The following is a 15,970-nucleotide window of genomic DNA, read 5'->3' as shown; positions in this document are numbered from 1 at the left end:
TTCTCAGGCCAAGTCGTCAACAAGAAAAACAGAAACAGTTTTCTGTTTGTTTTCGCCATGACAACTTGGCCCGATGAGACTGCTTAAATAAATTCAGAGCAGAGACATACGCATACATGCAGCTAAAAATGTTTGCATAATTCATATATATATATATCTTTATACTGAAAGTTTGTATAAAAAAAGAAGCTTAATTAAACCATCTAAGTTAATTTGATTGGAGAAGTTTCAATGGATCAAATATTTTCGCAAAACCTATTTAGTTAAATAATGCAATTAAAACAATTCAGAAAATTAAAGAGACCAGTAAATTATTTATCAAAGTATCAACAATATCACTAAAATATATTAAAAAAATTTTTAAAGCATTATTTACCAACATGACTTTACCTAGTCTCCAGTTCTTGCAAGAATTCATAGCAAGACAAGATGTTTACTAAGAGCTGGAGATTTGAATGGAACTGGCCACATGCACACACACCCCCACCAACCAACCACACTCCAATGCCTTCACAATCACACAAAAAAATTTTTTTTTAACATTTAAAAACGTTTTTTTTTTTTTTTTTTTTAAATAGTCCAAATTTGCTGTTGATACTACAATAGTAACACTCTTGATGCTTTTCAATATCAAATATGTAATTTTTGTAAATTTTATCTGATAATGTTACGAGACTGAACCTTATCATGTCAACTATTGTAAGTTTTGTGAACCTTATCTTAAAAATTTGGTGGACCCCCCCCCCACGTTATATAAGCAGTAAATGTTAAAATTAAACTTACTTTATTATATAAATATAATCATGATTCTAAGATTCTTAAAATTTAGACACTTTTTCATTTCAATGCAATCATAAAAAAAAAAAAAAAGTAAAAAAATCCAAGTGCAGAATTTTTTAATTTTTTAATTTTTTTTTTTGCGGAGGACAGGGGTCACTTGTTTAGAAAGATGTAACTTGCTTACAAATCATTAAAATATTTAATTTTTCTTATAACTACAAAAATAAAGCTCTAATAATAGAGAAAAGCAATTTTGTAATTCAAGTAAGTTGTTCTTAATCGAAAAGTTGCGAATTTATAATAAAATTATCTAACAAAAAAAAAAAAAAAATTGTAACAAACTAGTCAGAAGAGGCTATTTGCTGGTTTTAGCAGAATAAGGATGCCTCAGTTATTTTGCTGGACAGTTTTAGTGTTAATGTTGTGAAAGGAATTGAAAAATGTTTTGGATGCCTTAAAACTAATTTTGTTTTTGTGATGTTTACAAATAATTGAGGATTGTTTTTGTTTTTTTAATTTCACAAATGAATCAAATCATAATATAAACATAATAGAAGTGTTTAACATATTTAGAACTGAACAAATTAGTTTAATTGGAGGAAAATTTTAAGATAAAGAAATTTTTTATTCTTATTTAGAATTCAATTTAATAAAAAAAAAAAACATACATACAAATCTTTGATAAATATACCCATCATAAAACAAAAATACCATTCCAAAAATCACATAAATAGATCTAAGAGCCACCATGTTTTTTTAGACTGTATTAAAATTCAAGGACGGACACCCCAATTCAATTACCAAGATTTACGGATCATCAATGGCTGCCAAAAATTACTAAAAATTGTAAAATTTGATTTTTTTTTTTTTTTTTTTTTTTTAATAAAAGAACCTACTTGATCAATTTACATAATTTTTGGAATATGGCATCTTCGTTCCATGAAAAGTACATCAGAAATATTTTTCTATATTTTGTTTTTTATTAAGTGCAATTCTAAATAAGCACCATATTTTATTATTTCATTGAAAAATAAATACAAAATGGCCAATTAAAACAAATCTGGCTGGTGTATCCTTCCTTTTATTCATGCTATAAGTCAAAAACATTTTTTTAAAATTTTCCAACTGGGACATCTTTATTTTGACAAAAATAACCAATCAAGTATTTAAACACAAGATTAAATAAATAAAAAATGCTGACAAAATTCTAAAAACATTCGCAGACTGAAATCCAAATGACATTAAAAAAAAAAAAAAACTTTTCATCTAAAAGAGGCAATTTCCAACATGCAAATCTATCCAAAGATACTGATGCATCTTTACATTCACATCTCCATGAGAAAACAGAAAAATTTTGTTTTTTCAAATAGTTGCACTAGTAATAAATAAGTATTAATAAACTCAAAATCTCAGTGCATTTTGATAGCAATCACTATTATTTTTAATTTGATATTAAAATTCTACTTCATATCTTGTAAGGGTATGACTTATTTTATGTTCATCTTTAATCAGGCACAAGAAAAATATATTGGTGTTAACAAAAGACCGTTTATGGTGTTCTTTGATTCGGAGAAAACTTTTGAGAGAGTCCCCTGCAAAAATTCAGGGAATGACTCATCCAACTAGTAAAATGCATGTGCATATCGATGCTAAGAGCAATGTACAGATAACGGACACACAAGTTATTTCAACAGGAAAGTCAAAATCAATCACGGTCCAGTCCTTAACCTTTTCCTATCCATCATCTTGAAGTCCTTTCCAGAGAGTTCTGTACCGAAATGCCTATACAAGTTGCAATCAGACATCTTGATAGTCATGGCAGATACAATGGACCAATGACAAGAGAAACTGAGGATGTGGGAAAGTGGCATGTTAGCCAAAAGATTATGGGTGAACCTGTCAAATACAAATGTGATGATCAGTAGTCTATGTAGTCGATTGTTCGCAAAGCTGGCACCAGACGCAAATTGCATTCGGAGCAGGCATCCATACTTGCCCCTGCCAGCCTTGTACCAGGGTGAAGCCGGATGATTCCTCTCAAAATAGTAGATACCTTTGTTATCTTTTTTTTTTTTGGGGGGGGGGGGATATGTTGAGTGGAAATGGTCAGAAGTGTAATGCTGGGTATTTATCTCTCTCTCCCACAATGAGAAGATATAACAAGAGTTGAAAAGTGGGATTGATTGAAAAGCCAGCACTCCAGAGGAGGAGCACACTGACCTACCAAAAGTGCCTGGGCAGCCCTATTAGCATTCCCCGGTAAAGGTGCTTCAGGCAATTATCAATTAACTAACATCTTCTCAAAGACAGAAAGCAAAGCCTGAGCGGATGGACCTCCTAGAACTGTGCAGGATCAGTAACATATCGCAATCAACAGGAAAAAAGTTATTTCAGAAAGGGCATAGACTTTTTTTCCATTTTTGTGCAGAGGGAAAAATTCCATGGCTGGTGACACTACAGAAGAGAATTCTGAGCTCCAAATGAGTCTTCAGTATAAAAGGTGGAGAAATCATCATATGGATATGAAACATCGGGTCAGATCTGCTCTGATATCATATTGGTGAGGCTCAAAATACCAAAGCGTGATGAACTCCTGCAAACAGATTTCCTAATATGCATAATACAGTGCCTAATTAAGCAAAATAAATTAAATATCATTGTCATAGTTTAAAAGTTTTTGGATATGAATAAAAAATTTTGATCACTCAGTATGTTGTAGTGTTTCGTTATCGAAATACAGATTGCAAGAATTTATAACAATCAGAATATCCATGTCAAAAGTGAACGATTCAGGTGGGGGGGGGGATGTTTAATGGCTTTATCTCATGGCGGTATGATTGTTAGAAACACCAATATAGTTTATTTGTGATGTAAAGTATACTTTAATTACAAATAGAAGGGAGAGTTCAAACATATTTCAATGTTAAAAATAATCAGAATAGACCATTAAGATGTTATCGAATATAAAATTCAACAACAGTTTTATATTTAAAGGGATTCACAAAGAAACCTAATGAATTTTAATTTTAAACAAGTAAAAATTAATTATACAAAATATATTAAACAGTAACGAAGAATCAAACAATTTTTGGATGGTTTCAAATATTTAGAAATAGGAAAAAAAATTAAAACCTGTCCATAATAAAATAAGTAGCTCAAGTCGCACTTAAATGTAAGATTTTTTTAATAAAGTGATTGTAAAACTGAAAGCAAAAGTATGGAATAATAAAATGAACTTTTCGTGATAAAAACTCATCCAAATATTATCGATATTTGAAGTTCAAGTATCCAAATAGATTAATAAGAAGAATCCAAACTTTGCCATCAGAATCTGAAAAACACTTACACTTAGAGCACTACACACGGCAGTTATTTTTGAGGAAGACAACAATGTACAAAGGCGATATAAAATTTGTGTTCCTTTGTGTATAACATGATTTTTTAATCAAACCAGATTTCGATGAAATAAATAAAATAGTTCTAAATCTATAACTTCTTACAGTGGGGAACTTGAGTATGCAGTTCCTGTTCAGAAGGCAAACTTACATACAAGGCCGATAACCAACTCCCCATAAACGGAAAGTCAAGATGGGACAAAAATTTAAATTTCCCAAGCAAAGAATGATTTCTACTCTGACTGAGGACAAAACAGATACTACACTTTGATCCAAAGGAAATCAAGAGTATAGAGCCATTAATTTGTTAAAGTATGCTTTTTATTTTTTGTTTTTTTATAAATCAAACATAAAATTAAATTATTTTTAGTCACTCCCACTGCTGAAGTGGAGAGAGATATATAGAATCTGTATGTGAATGTGACAACTTCCTACTGATAGAATTTCACTTTTAATGTTGCATAAAATAGTTTCATTCCTTTCCAGCATTCATCCTATTAAAGTTTTGTTACGACGCAAAATTCATAGCAAATTATTTTTTTAAATGTTATACTTTCCCATCCAAATGTGCATTAACCCCCCCCCCCCCCCATCATGACAGGTTTCACTTCTACTCTGCCAGCCCTTATGTAGGTGTCTCCATGCAAATGTAAGCAGCTGATGAACTTTGAATTTTTACTTTACGTAGTATGTGACGGAAATAATATATTAATATGCAGAAAAGATTCTGCTTCATATAATCGGAAATCGGTGTTTTAAACGACATTTGATTTATTTCCAACTTTCTTTCCATTGGCCATTCAGATAATGACTATGGAGTCAGTAGTCTAAACACTTGACTGATTTCTAAAATTGTAAAGGGTTGAACTAACTATGCTAATAAATTTTCCATTCGTAATAAATATTTTTATAGCATCTTTTAATTTCAAAAAGATAGCTCATTTTTTCAAGACCAAATTCGACATTTTCAGTGTTTCATTCCTTAATAAAATAAGTCAGAGAACTTGCTTAAGTATCATTCAAGTTTGATAAAAAAATTTTTTTAAAAATTACACATTATACACAAAGAAATAGAGTATATCTCCTCACCATACACTATTGTAATCACCTGAATATAGGAGTGAAAGTCATAAAAATAACAAACATGTAGCATAATTGTCACATTTTTCTTAAACTTACACAATTGACAACTTTACTCTACAATAATCTAAGAAAACCAACTTTTGAAAAACTTTCAAATATTCAATTTATCAAATTGAATTATATATATATTGTTGTTTATAATTAAAAAATTTGTGTTATTTAGATTAAAAAAAAAAAAATCCTCTCCTAATTCTTTGAGAAATGGTAACTTATATTTGCAAGAGAAAGTCTCAAATATTTTTTTCACATCGCGATAGCTGCCAGCTTCGTGATTCACTTGTTTTATACTCTGCTCCCTTCTTCAACTGAATCCGGAACATTTTAAACTGAATCCGTTAATTCATATCCGCTCAAATTGATCTTAATCTGCGATTCTTAAAAAGCTCAACTTCACAATTGGTAGAATGTTACAGATTACAACAATTACCTGAAGAAGGCAGGTGTAAAAAAGCCGAAATCTTGTAAAAAATTACAGCTATCAAGATGGAGAAAAACACTCCTAAGCATGAGAATGATAAAAATTACTAGATTTATTTATTTTATTTACTTTTTTTTTTTTTTTTTAATTTATAAACAATAAAAACAAAATTAAATTTTCATAACCTCTGGCTTCATTAAGCAGAAAAGAGATTGATAAAAAGGAAGGAGAAAAAGGAGAAAGAAAGAAAAAAAAAGAGAAAAGACTTTCAACTCACCTTTTTCTTCTTCTCAGGTGGCTCATCGGATGAGATGGGCGCTCCTGCTGAAGTTGAATTGACCATTGGTGAAATGCTATAAGTTGAAAGCAGATCTTGTTGACTGTCATTGCTCATTGATTCCACAACACTGGTCACAGGAGCAGTGATCGCTTGAGTAACCATAGTAGCCGTATTACCTACAAGATAATGGTAAGCAAAAAAAAAATAAACATTAAGCATAAAGAATGTTAAAAAATCTTCCTCATAAAAGATGTTCTTCACCAAGCCAACACTTTCCTAAAATACAAAGGAAAAGACATGGAAAAAAAAAAAACAAACAAAAAAACCATAGTTATTTGAGGTAAATAAAACTTAACTAAATTTAGTTAATTATTAATAATTATAAACAAATTTTCATTGAGAAATGAAAAATATTGGTTTAAAATGGTATATGAATGTTGTTAGAATGAACATTGTATAATTTTGATGGGATTTTTACGTTTATTTAATACACAAAGGAGAAAATGTATCAAGAAATTCCTTTAAAAAGATTTTTCTGCTTTTAACGAATTATATGGAAGAAATGGTCAACTGAACATGTTCCTTTTGACTTTAGAGGAAAGGTTAACAATAGTATTAAACATGCAAGGTACACTAGCTACTATCATGCAGTTTAGCAAATCAACTTCAGGGCAAATACATTCCAATTAAAATCCCGTGTTACACAGGATCTATACATGCAAGATTCGCAATTCTTAAGACTATCTTCTAATGAGGATCAATTCATAAAAAAAAATAAATAAATCTTTCACGAAAATCAAAACACTGAAAAAAAAAATAAATAAAAAAAATAAAAAATATTGACTTCTTTCTTTTCTATTTTAAATCCTGCCAGCAAAAAAGAATTAAGAAATAAATTATATTTCTTAAAATTTTTTTAGGGTATAAAATGACAAATGAAAAAAAAAAACTAAATAGTTTTAATTAAAATTATCTAGCGAGAGCTGGCCATGAAAAATGTTATTTCAATTTATGCACATCTTTTATATGATAACGACGGCTCAATACATTATAAAGACATTGTTAAATTTCTGTCATGTTTATCTCTTTGTGTGTGTGTGTGTGTGTATATATATATTATAAAACTCTAATGACCTTGTAACGAGTGACGTAACCTACTTTCCGGTTTATGACTTCTAGTTGCGCACGCGTACATAAACTTAAACCCATAACAGTGTAAACAAATAAACACAAATCGCTACTTTTGCATAATTTGACCTGGGCACTGAAACATTAACGTAATTATTTAGAAATTATAATTTAACATGGGAAGGATGGGGATGTTTTGCAACTATTCTGTATTACAAATATACTGTCACAATTCTCTTACAAATAAATCAACTTTGACCCATTGACAACGTGTTATTTTACGGTGTACGTTTTCAGCGTCCCAATTTTTTTTTTTTTTGGGATTTAAATTATCCAAATAAACAATTGCTAATACTTTCTATTTTTTTTAACATCATTTCAGTATTACGTTTAAGTTATTTTAACGCAAACCCGTTGACAATCATAAGAGCATGTATTGTTTTACTGCATACGTTTTCAGCGTCCCAATTGTTTTGTTTTTTTTTCGCGTTTAAATTAAAAGATAAATAAAAATTTGAATTTAACTTCAAGTATTATGATATCTGTTCAGTGCACACTTACCTATAAGTATGGCAAACCACTTTTAATTCAATGGCTGTAAGTTTTTGTTTTTTTTTTCAAAAATAAATTATAAACAGAATGACTCATAGAAATCTATATTCTTTTTTCATTTTAATATACTTTCATAGAAATGTTTCTGTTATGCCACAAAAAACTATTTTCTTTACGTCACAGGTGTCATGCTCATACATTTATTCCATAGCTGATATAACATACTGACCCAATGGGTCACGGGTAGTCTAGTATATATACATTGTTTTTTTTTTTTTTAAAGAATCAAAATCATGAAAAATAAGGATTCTAGACCTAAAGTTTAGTAGCACTATATCTAAACATTCTTTTAAGGGACATAAAAATGTGGCATAACTGTTCAATTTGAAGAATCCTGGGACAGGTATTTTTCTGATTAATAAAAAAGAAAAAGGTTAGTCTAATTCTCCACTTAAGATCTAAATAGTATTTACATCCGACATATTTGATTCTAACTAGCAATGTCTTTTTTATATCTTTACACTGTTTTTTGTTAAAGATGATCTAAACAGTATCAACTAAAAACTAGCCATTTCAGTTCAAATTATATATATATATATATTTATATATATATATATATATATATATTTTCTATGTCTTCATTAAATTAACAGATAAATATTTTCTTACAAGAGGAAAAATAAAAAAAGACAAAGGTGGAGCATAACGAATAAAACAAAAATTAAAATAAACACAGTACAGTTATTTAAAGGTGAATATATATACAAGTTCAGCATATATATATACAAGTTCAGCATATATGTTAATGGATTTGATCATATTGTTCTCTCTCATATATATTAATTACATTAACCAGTCACTGCTTATCAAGGCCCAGGTGCCACTTGAGGATAAAGGTTAAATCGATTGTAAGTTGGATGATTGCTAGCATGAGACAATGCATAGAAGGTTACATAAGATGGATTAATTATCCAAGACGACTGTTCAGTTATATTTTTACATATTGTAAGCAGCTTTGTGATATTTAGATCCACAGATTGGATGTTCTAGGAAGGAAATTTTGTTCATCTAAGTTCCATGAGAGGGAGAGAGAGAAAAGTAAGTTCTCCATGCCCAAATCCCTAAAACTCAAGTATTATGAGATCGGAACAAAATTATTTAGTAGATTTGAGATCAAATTAAAATTAGACTCTTCATTGTCAGACGTGATTTAAGAGTCTTTTTCAAACTGATCTCAGTCTAAGTTAAACCTGGCAACCATCCTACTATGCAAAATATGAATTATAAACAACATTCTACAGAACAAACATGTTGGTAATATTGAATAATTACCAACAATGCCTATCATTATGACGCTGCACCCTATAATAAAAAGAAATGATCAATTTTCAAAGTACAAATGAAAAGATAGAAACCACTAAGACTGAAATTAAATCACTTTATTAATCACAAATTATGAACATTTCCAGATACTAAACCACTTGTGACCCGTTGGGTTAGTATTTGTTACATATTATATATGTATGAAAATCTTTTGGAATCTATTTCTACTATTATACAAAAGGAACTTTGTGAGAGTTCTTTCCTATAGACTCGGAAGCGGATGGGTAGTTTTTTTTTTTGTTATTTTTTTAATTTCACATGAAGGTATTTGAGGTGTCTGGAGTGTTCTTATGTAGGTTTCATATCAAAGTTAAATAGTAGTAATATTGTAGATTGCAGAAAATAAGGAGTGTTATAATTAAAGGCAGAATACAATCAGAAAGAATGTTTCGATCTTTTTTTTTTTTTTTTAACAAAATAAAATCTGAAAATAATTCAAGAAAATTAATAAATCTGAGAAAAATAATTTTTGATCATCGTTGCTAAGTTCTGTGACTTTTTGTCACAAGTACAAGCATTTGTTTCTAATTTCAAAATGATATTATAATCATGCCTGCCCCTTAGTTATTGGATTTAGTTAGATGGCTGCCAGGCCTTGTAATAGGTATAATCTTTGACAATAATTTGAAATTAAAAAAATATGATTCAACAAATCATTGGGTGGGGAAGTGAAAAAAAAAATAAATAAAATTGTACAACATTTCATGCACCCATTTTTTCTACAAACAAGACAAAAAGAAAAACCTTAAAAATAAAATTTTAAAAGGAAACAAAGACCATTTAATAAGCAGTTAACAAAAAACATATATAAAACTATTTTCATTAAAAATTACAAAAAATAAGGCATGTTTAAAAAAATACGAATAAAGCAAAGCAAGACAATAAAAAAAACAATTATAAATAAAAAAATAAAGTGCATTATCAAAATTAAAATAGAAAAAATTAAAGGGGTCTAAAATAGACAAAAAAAAGCCGCCAAATGTCTTTACAAATAAATTTCACAGAAAAAGTACAGAGAGAAAGAGAGAGGTGCTTTTATCTCAAACTGTTGCCATAAAGAACAAATCTGACAAAGTGATAAATAAAAATCATGATTTAATATAAAAAGAGAAAAGATAAAATAAAAATAGACAAAGTGGCCAATAACAAGCGGCCAGACTAACAGAAGCAAAAGCTGTGCGGAAGACAAGACCAAAGCAGTGGTTACCTGCGCTAGAGTTTGCAGTAGAAGTGGTTGTGTTGTGACTGTCATCTAGGGAGATATTATTTGAATTAATAGCCTGACCGCTTGCACATACATGTTGGCTGACAGGCACTGAGGAGGAGGATGAGGAAGAGGAGGAGGATGAGGAAGAGGAAGAGGGTGTGGCGGCAGGACTATGACGTGCTGCTGGTGGCATTGAACTGGGGACACCAGATGACTCTGCACTGCCAGCCGTGAGATGACGATTATTACTGCCATCACTGTTAGAATCACTGTTGTCATCAACAGGCTTTCCTTCGTCAGTACAGTTACTCTGTGGTGGTATAACGATGCCATCCATACCTGAGCCAACCGGCTGTGGAATCATGGTATTGCCGCCACAGTTAGCTGGTAAACAGCCTTCTTTAGACATCGAAGGGTGGACCGTTTGTTTCATAGAGTCCAATGTCCGATTGGAATTAGCACTAACGGTGTTGGAACTTTGCTGCGTGTTGGCCGCAGAGGGACTGCCTGGACTACAAGAGTTTAATTGCTGAGTCATAGAGTTAGGCACTGAAGAGGCAAACTGACCCGCAGATGAACTAGGAATGTTGTTGATGGCAGGTGAAAAGTTCATCGGTCCAAGGTGGGAGGGTGATGGTCCACCAGGTCCCATACCAGGAGGAGGGTACATTCTGGGTGGTGGCTGGCCAGCAGAAACCCCTGTTCGCAGCTGATGGGTACGATTGGCTGCAGCGGTATTGGCAGCTGCAATCATAGCTGCTTGGGCTGCTGCATGTGCACCTTTCACTCCAGGTACAATGGATGGTGTCGCACACTGCCCACCTGGTGACATACTCATGTTATTGGCACCCCCAACACTCGGATGGGGAGGATGAGGATGTGAGGGAAGAGGAGAGGCCTGTGCTGATGGAGCTGGCGGTTGTTGTTGTTGTTGTTGTTGCATGGAATTCAATGAGTGGTTTGAACTTGGTCCTCCATGAAGAGGTGGTCCACCAGGAACTGTAGAACTATGACTGTTATAATTGCTACACTGCGAGTTCATATTCCCGGTTTGCGGATAGCTTGAACTATTATAGTTAGATTGTGAAGACATATTTCTATTCATGGGCATAGCACTGTACAAAGATCCTCCAGATAAGGAGCTCATTTGGTTGGGTCCATTGTACACATTTTGCTGGGGATAATTCTGCATCCCTGCAGGGTTCTGTTGTCGATGGAAACTTCCTAGAAGCAAAGGAAAGAGTGTGTCAAAGGTCAAAAGCAAATCTAAAGCAGATCACCGACTGAGGAACAAGCAAAAATGAACAAATCAGATTGTTGCTTATATAGTTTAGTGAAACGCTTAAGGGAGAGGGGGGGAAAGAAAACGAGAGAAAAGAAAGCAAGATGGAGAGGAAAATGAGAAAGTTTAAATCCTTTAGGATATTTTTTTTTTATCAGGTTTAGAAATATCAATGTGAAAGGAATATTTTGTCTTCCTAAATTACATTTTGCGCAAAAACTGAAAATCCTTTAAATCTCAAATAATACATTTAAAAAAAAAAAAAAAAAAAATCAGTGTCTTTATGTCTTAAATAAAACAGGCATGTTTTGGGTATGGAATACCATCTTGCTAATTTCAATAGTTTTTGATTGAACACAAATGAGTCTGCAAATTCCAAGCAAATATTGAAAGATAGAAACATCAATCGTTTTAGCAAGTGAGAAAAGTATCTCAAACAACCTCCAAGAAAAAAAAAAAAAAAAATTGATAAGATTCTGAAAAAGGGTGTTATTACAAACTTTGACGAGCTAGAAGAGGAAGAAGTTAAGTCATTTGACCAAAGAGTAATAGAAAATACAATTGTTTCAGCATTTTATGATAAAAAAAAAGTAATCTGGGAGCATTTTTATTTTGTTTCTGCTTCCATTACATATATCTGTTACAAAATAAAAAAAATTGTATAAAATTTGTTGAATCCTTTTCAGTATTAATTATTGTTCCTTTAATAAATTTCAACTTTTTCTTTCTAATAAAATGCATAATAATTACGATACAAAATTAAATAACTAGTGTGAAAGCAGTTATCAGTTATTAAAAGGAAAAGGGAAGGAAATGGAGGGTGCACACGGTGAAAGAGAGAGGTGGGGGTTAAAAAAAACAAAAAAAAAAACCTGTACTCATAACTATTACTAAAAAAAAAAAAAAAAATTTCAAACAAAATATCACCTTGCTAAGAAAAAATAAAAAAAGAGGCTGTTTTGCTTACTAGCAAAATAAGGAGATTAAAGTTATAAATAACAATACCATCATTGTTATTTTATTACCGGGGGGGGGGGGGGTTATAAATGCGGAATTGAAAATAGTGTAGTGTATCAGGCTTTTCTTTTCATGCAATCAAACTAAAACACTGACATCATAAGACCATATGGAACGACCAGCTAAATAATTTGGGTATCATTTATTTGCCATCAACAAAAAATCAGTTCATTTGTGAAAAAATACTGTTAGCTTTATGTAAATGGAAACGAGGAACTAATCAAAATTAAAAATAGATAGCAATTGCTAATGTAGAATTTCTTTTTTATTAAATAAAATAAAGTTAATGATGTCCTATTGGCTTAGCAGGCAGAGAACAAGCTCAAGGTGTTTCCACAAATAATATGAAGCTGAGCAAGAAATGCCAGTGATTTATTGCAACTTAAAATCCTGAGAGAAGACGATTCCAACAGCTACTTCTTTACAACAGCCTGTCACATATATACAAAGTACAACTACCATTGTGAGTATCGTAAAAAAAATATATAAAATCTTAGTATCTCAATAAAAAGCAAGTAGTTTTTGTTTGTTTTTAATGACGATATGATTGCAGAACATAATTTTGAGTGATTTATCAATGTGTGTGTGTGTGTGTGTGTGCGCGCGCACACACACACACACACACACATTTACATACACAAAGGACGTTCCAAAAGTAATGCCTATTTTTTTATTATTCTGCCCAAATGGATCAGAAGAGTGCAAATTGTATTGTTATGACTGAACTTATACATTCATAATCTAAAAGTTTCAGGTCTCTGTAGCAGGTTACTGATGATGTCAGACTATGAAAACAACGCGCCATGGATGTACATCAGAAGCAGAGATGGGTCATTGAATTCCTCCATGTAGGAAAAAGTGAATTGAGCAACATTCACCTGTACCTGTTGCACATTTATGAAGCCGATGCAGTTGATGTCAGCACAGTTAGGAGATGGGTTTGTCAATTTCAGTGTGGCGATAGAAATGCGAGTGACAAAGTGCACTCCTGACCTTGACAAACAAGACCGGCAGAGTGCATTAAGAATAGTGGTGACCATGCAGTAAAATAAATTTTGGAGCACAAAAGGTTGCTTGTTTTAATGGTACCACTCCTGTCTTCATAGCTCTTCAACTTGTTTTTTTGTTTTTTTTTTTAATTTTTTTGATATTTCACAAGCTCACTATCCAGAAAACGAAAAGACCTATTTGTTAGGAGTTTATGGAAATTTCTGGAATGTTTCAGAACTGGATTGATAATTTGAATGATTCTCATAGACTTTTGTTTCTAAGTGACAGTTATATCAAGATTTGAAGGTTTAAAGCGACAGCAAAAAATAAAAGTACTTTTTTATAACACTTTTATCTAGTCATAGCTGATGTAACAAACATCCAGTTTGAAAATTTGTATAAATTATTGAATTTAAAAAAATGCATATGAAGGTCAGCGCTTACATCAGCCAAAACGTTATAAAAATAATCAAATTGAGTATGCTAATTCAAATGATTGAGGGGGGGGGATGAGAAAATGAGAAGTAAAAAAAGACGAAAGTAAGGAGTAAAAAAAAAAGATGAAAAACTAAAAAAAAAAAAAGACAAGAAAGAAAAGGAGTACAAGAGAGAAAGAAAAGGAGTACAAGAGAGAAAGAAAAGGAGTACAAAAGAGAAAGAAAAGGAGTACAAAAGAGAAAGAAAAGGAGTACAAAAGAGAAAGAAAAGTAAAAAGAAAAGATGTGAAGTAAGGCTAAAAAAGTAACAATGTTTTTTTTTTCTTTTTAAAGAAAAATGTTTATATAAGGAGTTTAAATCTGCAAAAATGTATTAATCACATGCAGAAATTTTTTTTTTAATATTTAACTGCTAAGAAAATTCTAGTCTAAGATGATATTAACATTTAGACCCTATTTCTATCCATGCACTGAATATTATAATTTCAATGATTGAATTCTGAAAGTTAAACATGCCTTTTTGTTCAAAAATCAAAAGTATTGAATGGTTGGGGTGGGTTTTGGGGGTATGTTATTTTTTCTTATGTATATTTTGCATGCAGTAATTTTATTCTCCAAATAACAAAATATAAACAGGATCATTTTCCTAAAAAGAAAAATATTTAGTACTTTGAGAATGGGTTATAAAACCATTAGGTAAAAAGAAAAAAAAAGAAAAAAAAAGAAGCCTCCTCATCTGCTACAAAAACTCCATTCTTTGGATATCTGAAAACAAGTGAGGTTAGAAGACATTCAAATGACATAGTTTTTATATAATTCGATAAAAGGGGGGGAGGGGGGAAACAGGGTTCGGATAGATCAGTATTTGACAATAAGCTATAGAACTAAACAGTGATTACTCACCAGGAAACTGGGAATTGTACTGGCTAAAGTGGCCTCCCATCTGAGAGGCTGAGGCGGCTACAGCATTCATCCCTGCCATTGGTTTATTCCCAGTGTTGTACAGCTGATTAGGACCAACTGGTGGAGGCATTATATGCTGACCAAAGCCTAGGGGAAAAGTGCAGGTAGACTCAGGGATTAACTTGGGGCAAAGTCTTGGTTTTCTTTCGGTGGGATTCGGCTTTTTTTGGCTACATCTTTAAAACTAACAATGACATCTTACACAATATGGTATTTTTCCATCTCTCATTATCGAAAAGAATCTTAAAGCCTCGATATATATAAAGTTCTGACAATTAGTTAACAGAATAAACTTGGGTTAAAAATTGTTAATGCAAAAAGGAAACCATTCAAGCTTTGAATTTTACAAAGAAAAGTTAAACAAGAACAAAGTATAATAGGATATTTTAGAGAGGGCGATGAACCGAAAATAGGAGAAAGGGGTGGTCAGGAAGGAAGTAGAGAGAGAATGAGGAGAAGGACAAAGTGGGGATGAGGAACGAAAAGAAAAAACAGAAAATGGAGAAAGGGGCAAAAAGAGAGGCAAGAGATGCAGCCCAAAAATGAGAGGGGGGCAGACTGAGGCGGCTCCAATGGTGTTAATCGCATCTCATGTCAAAGCCATCCACCATTGTCGGTCGGCAGCCGAGTCAATGGCATGATCCAGCCATTCACATTCCAGTAATGGACAACACGATCTCCATATCTGCCTTGACCATTGCGAGCCAAGTCTTAAGTTGACCACCCTGGTGTTTCTGCCAACCAATTGGGTGCCACTAATTGACAAACGATCTCATCCCCCAGTCAACACAGCATGTGACAGAAATGCCGGAGTCTCCTTTTCAGCAGAGTTTCCTCCAGACAAAGAATGTCACATCTAATACATATAGTCGAATTTGGGATCTGGTCAGAGAGGCGAATGTACAGGATATGGCAGAGACAGTAGTGATCGGAGACAAAGACCCTCTTTACACAGTGACCAGGTCTCACATCCATAAAGAAGAATTGTTCTGATC

The 15,970-nt window shown here is 32.1% G+C and overlaps 1 protein-coding gene across 10 annotated transcripts in view; it reads right to left on the bottom strand.

The window, feature by feature from the left end:
- Window positions 1-15,970, bottom strand: part of LOC145263108 (AT-rich interactive domain-containing protein 1B-like) — a 161,563-nt gene that overhangs the window by 54,070 nt on the left and 91,523 nt on the right. For 4 of the 10 annotated variants that reach the window (XM_080120038.1, XM_080120040.1, XM_080120042.1 and 1 more), the window contains exons 7-9: window positions 14,916-15,062; window positions 10,287-11,510; window positions 6,014-6,192 (exon numbers count right to left, since the gene is read on the bottom strand). In XM_080120038.1, the coding sequence (XP_079976164.1) occupies window positions 6,014-6,192; window positions 10,287-11,510; window positions 14,916-15,062 (1,550 nt within the window). The remainder of the gene's footprint in view (window positions 1-6,013; window positions 6,193-10,286; window positions 11,511-14,915; window positions 15,063-15,970) is intronic. The other 6 variants (XM_080120043.1, XM_080120045.1, XM_080120044.1 and 3 more) reach the window with 2 other exon arrangements.

This window comes from Euprymna scolopes, chromosome 38, assembly GCF_053919585.1.
Source record: "Euprymna scolopes isolate OS-2025 chromosome 38, ASM5391958v1, whole genome shotgun sequence".
Classification (NCBI taxonomy): domain Eukaryota; kingdom Metazoa; phylum Mollusca; class Cephalopoda; order Sepiida; family Sepiolidae; genus Euprymna; species Euprymna scolopes.
Note: the sequence above shows the minus strand (reverse complement) of the source record. Positions and strands in the feature narration are given on the sequence as shown.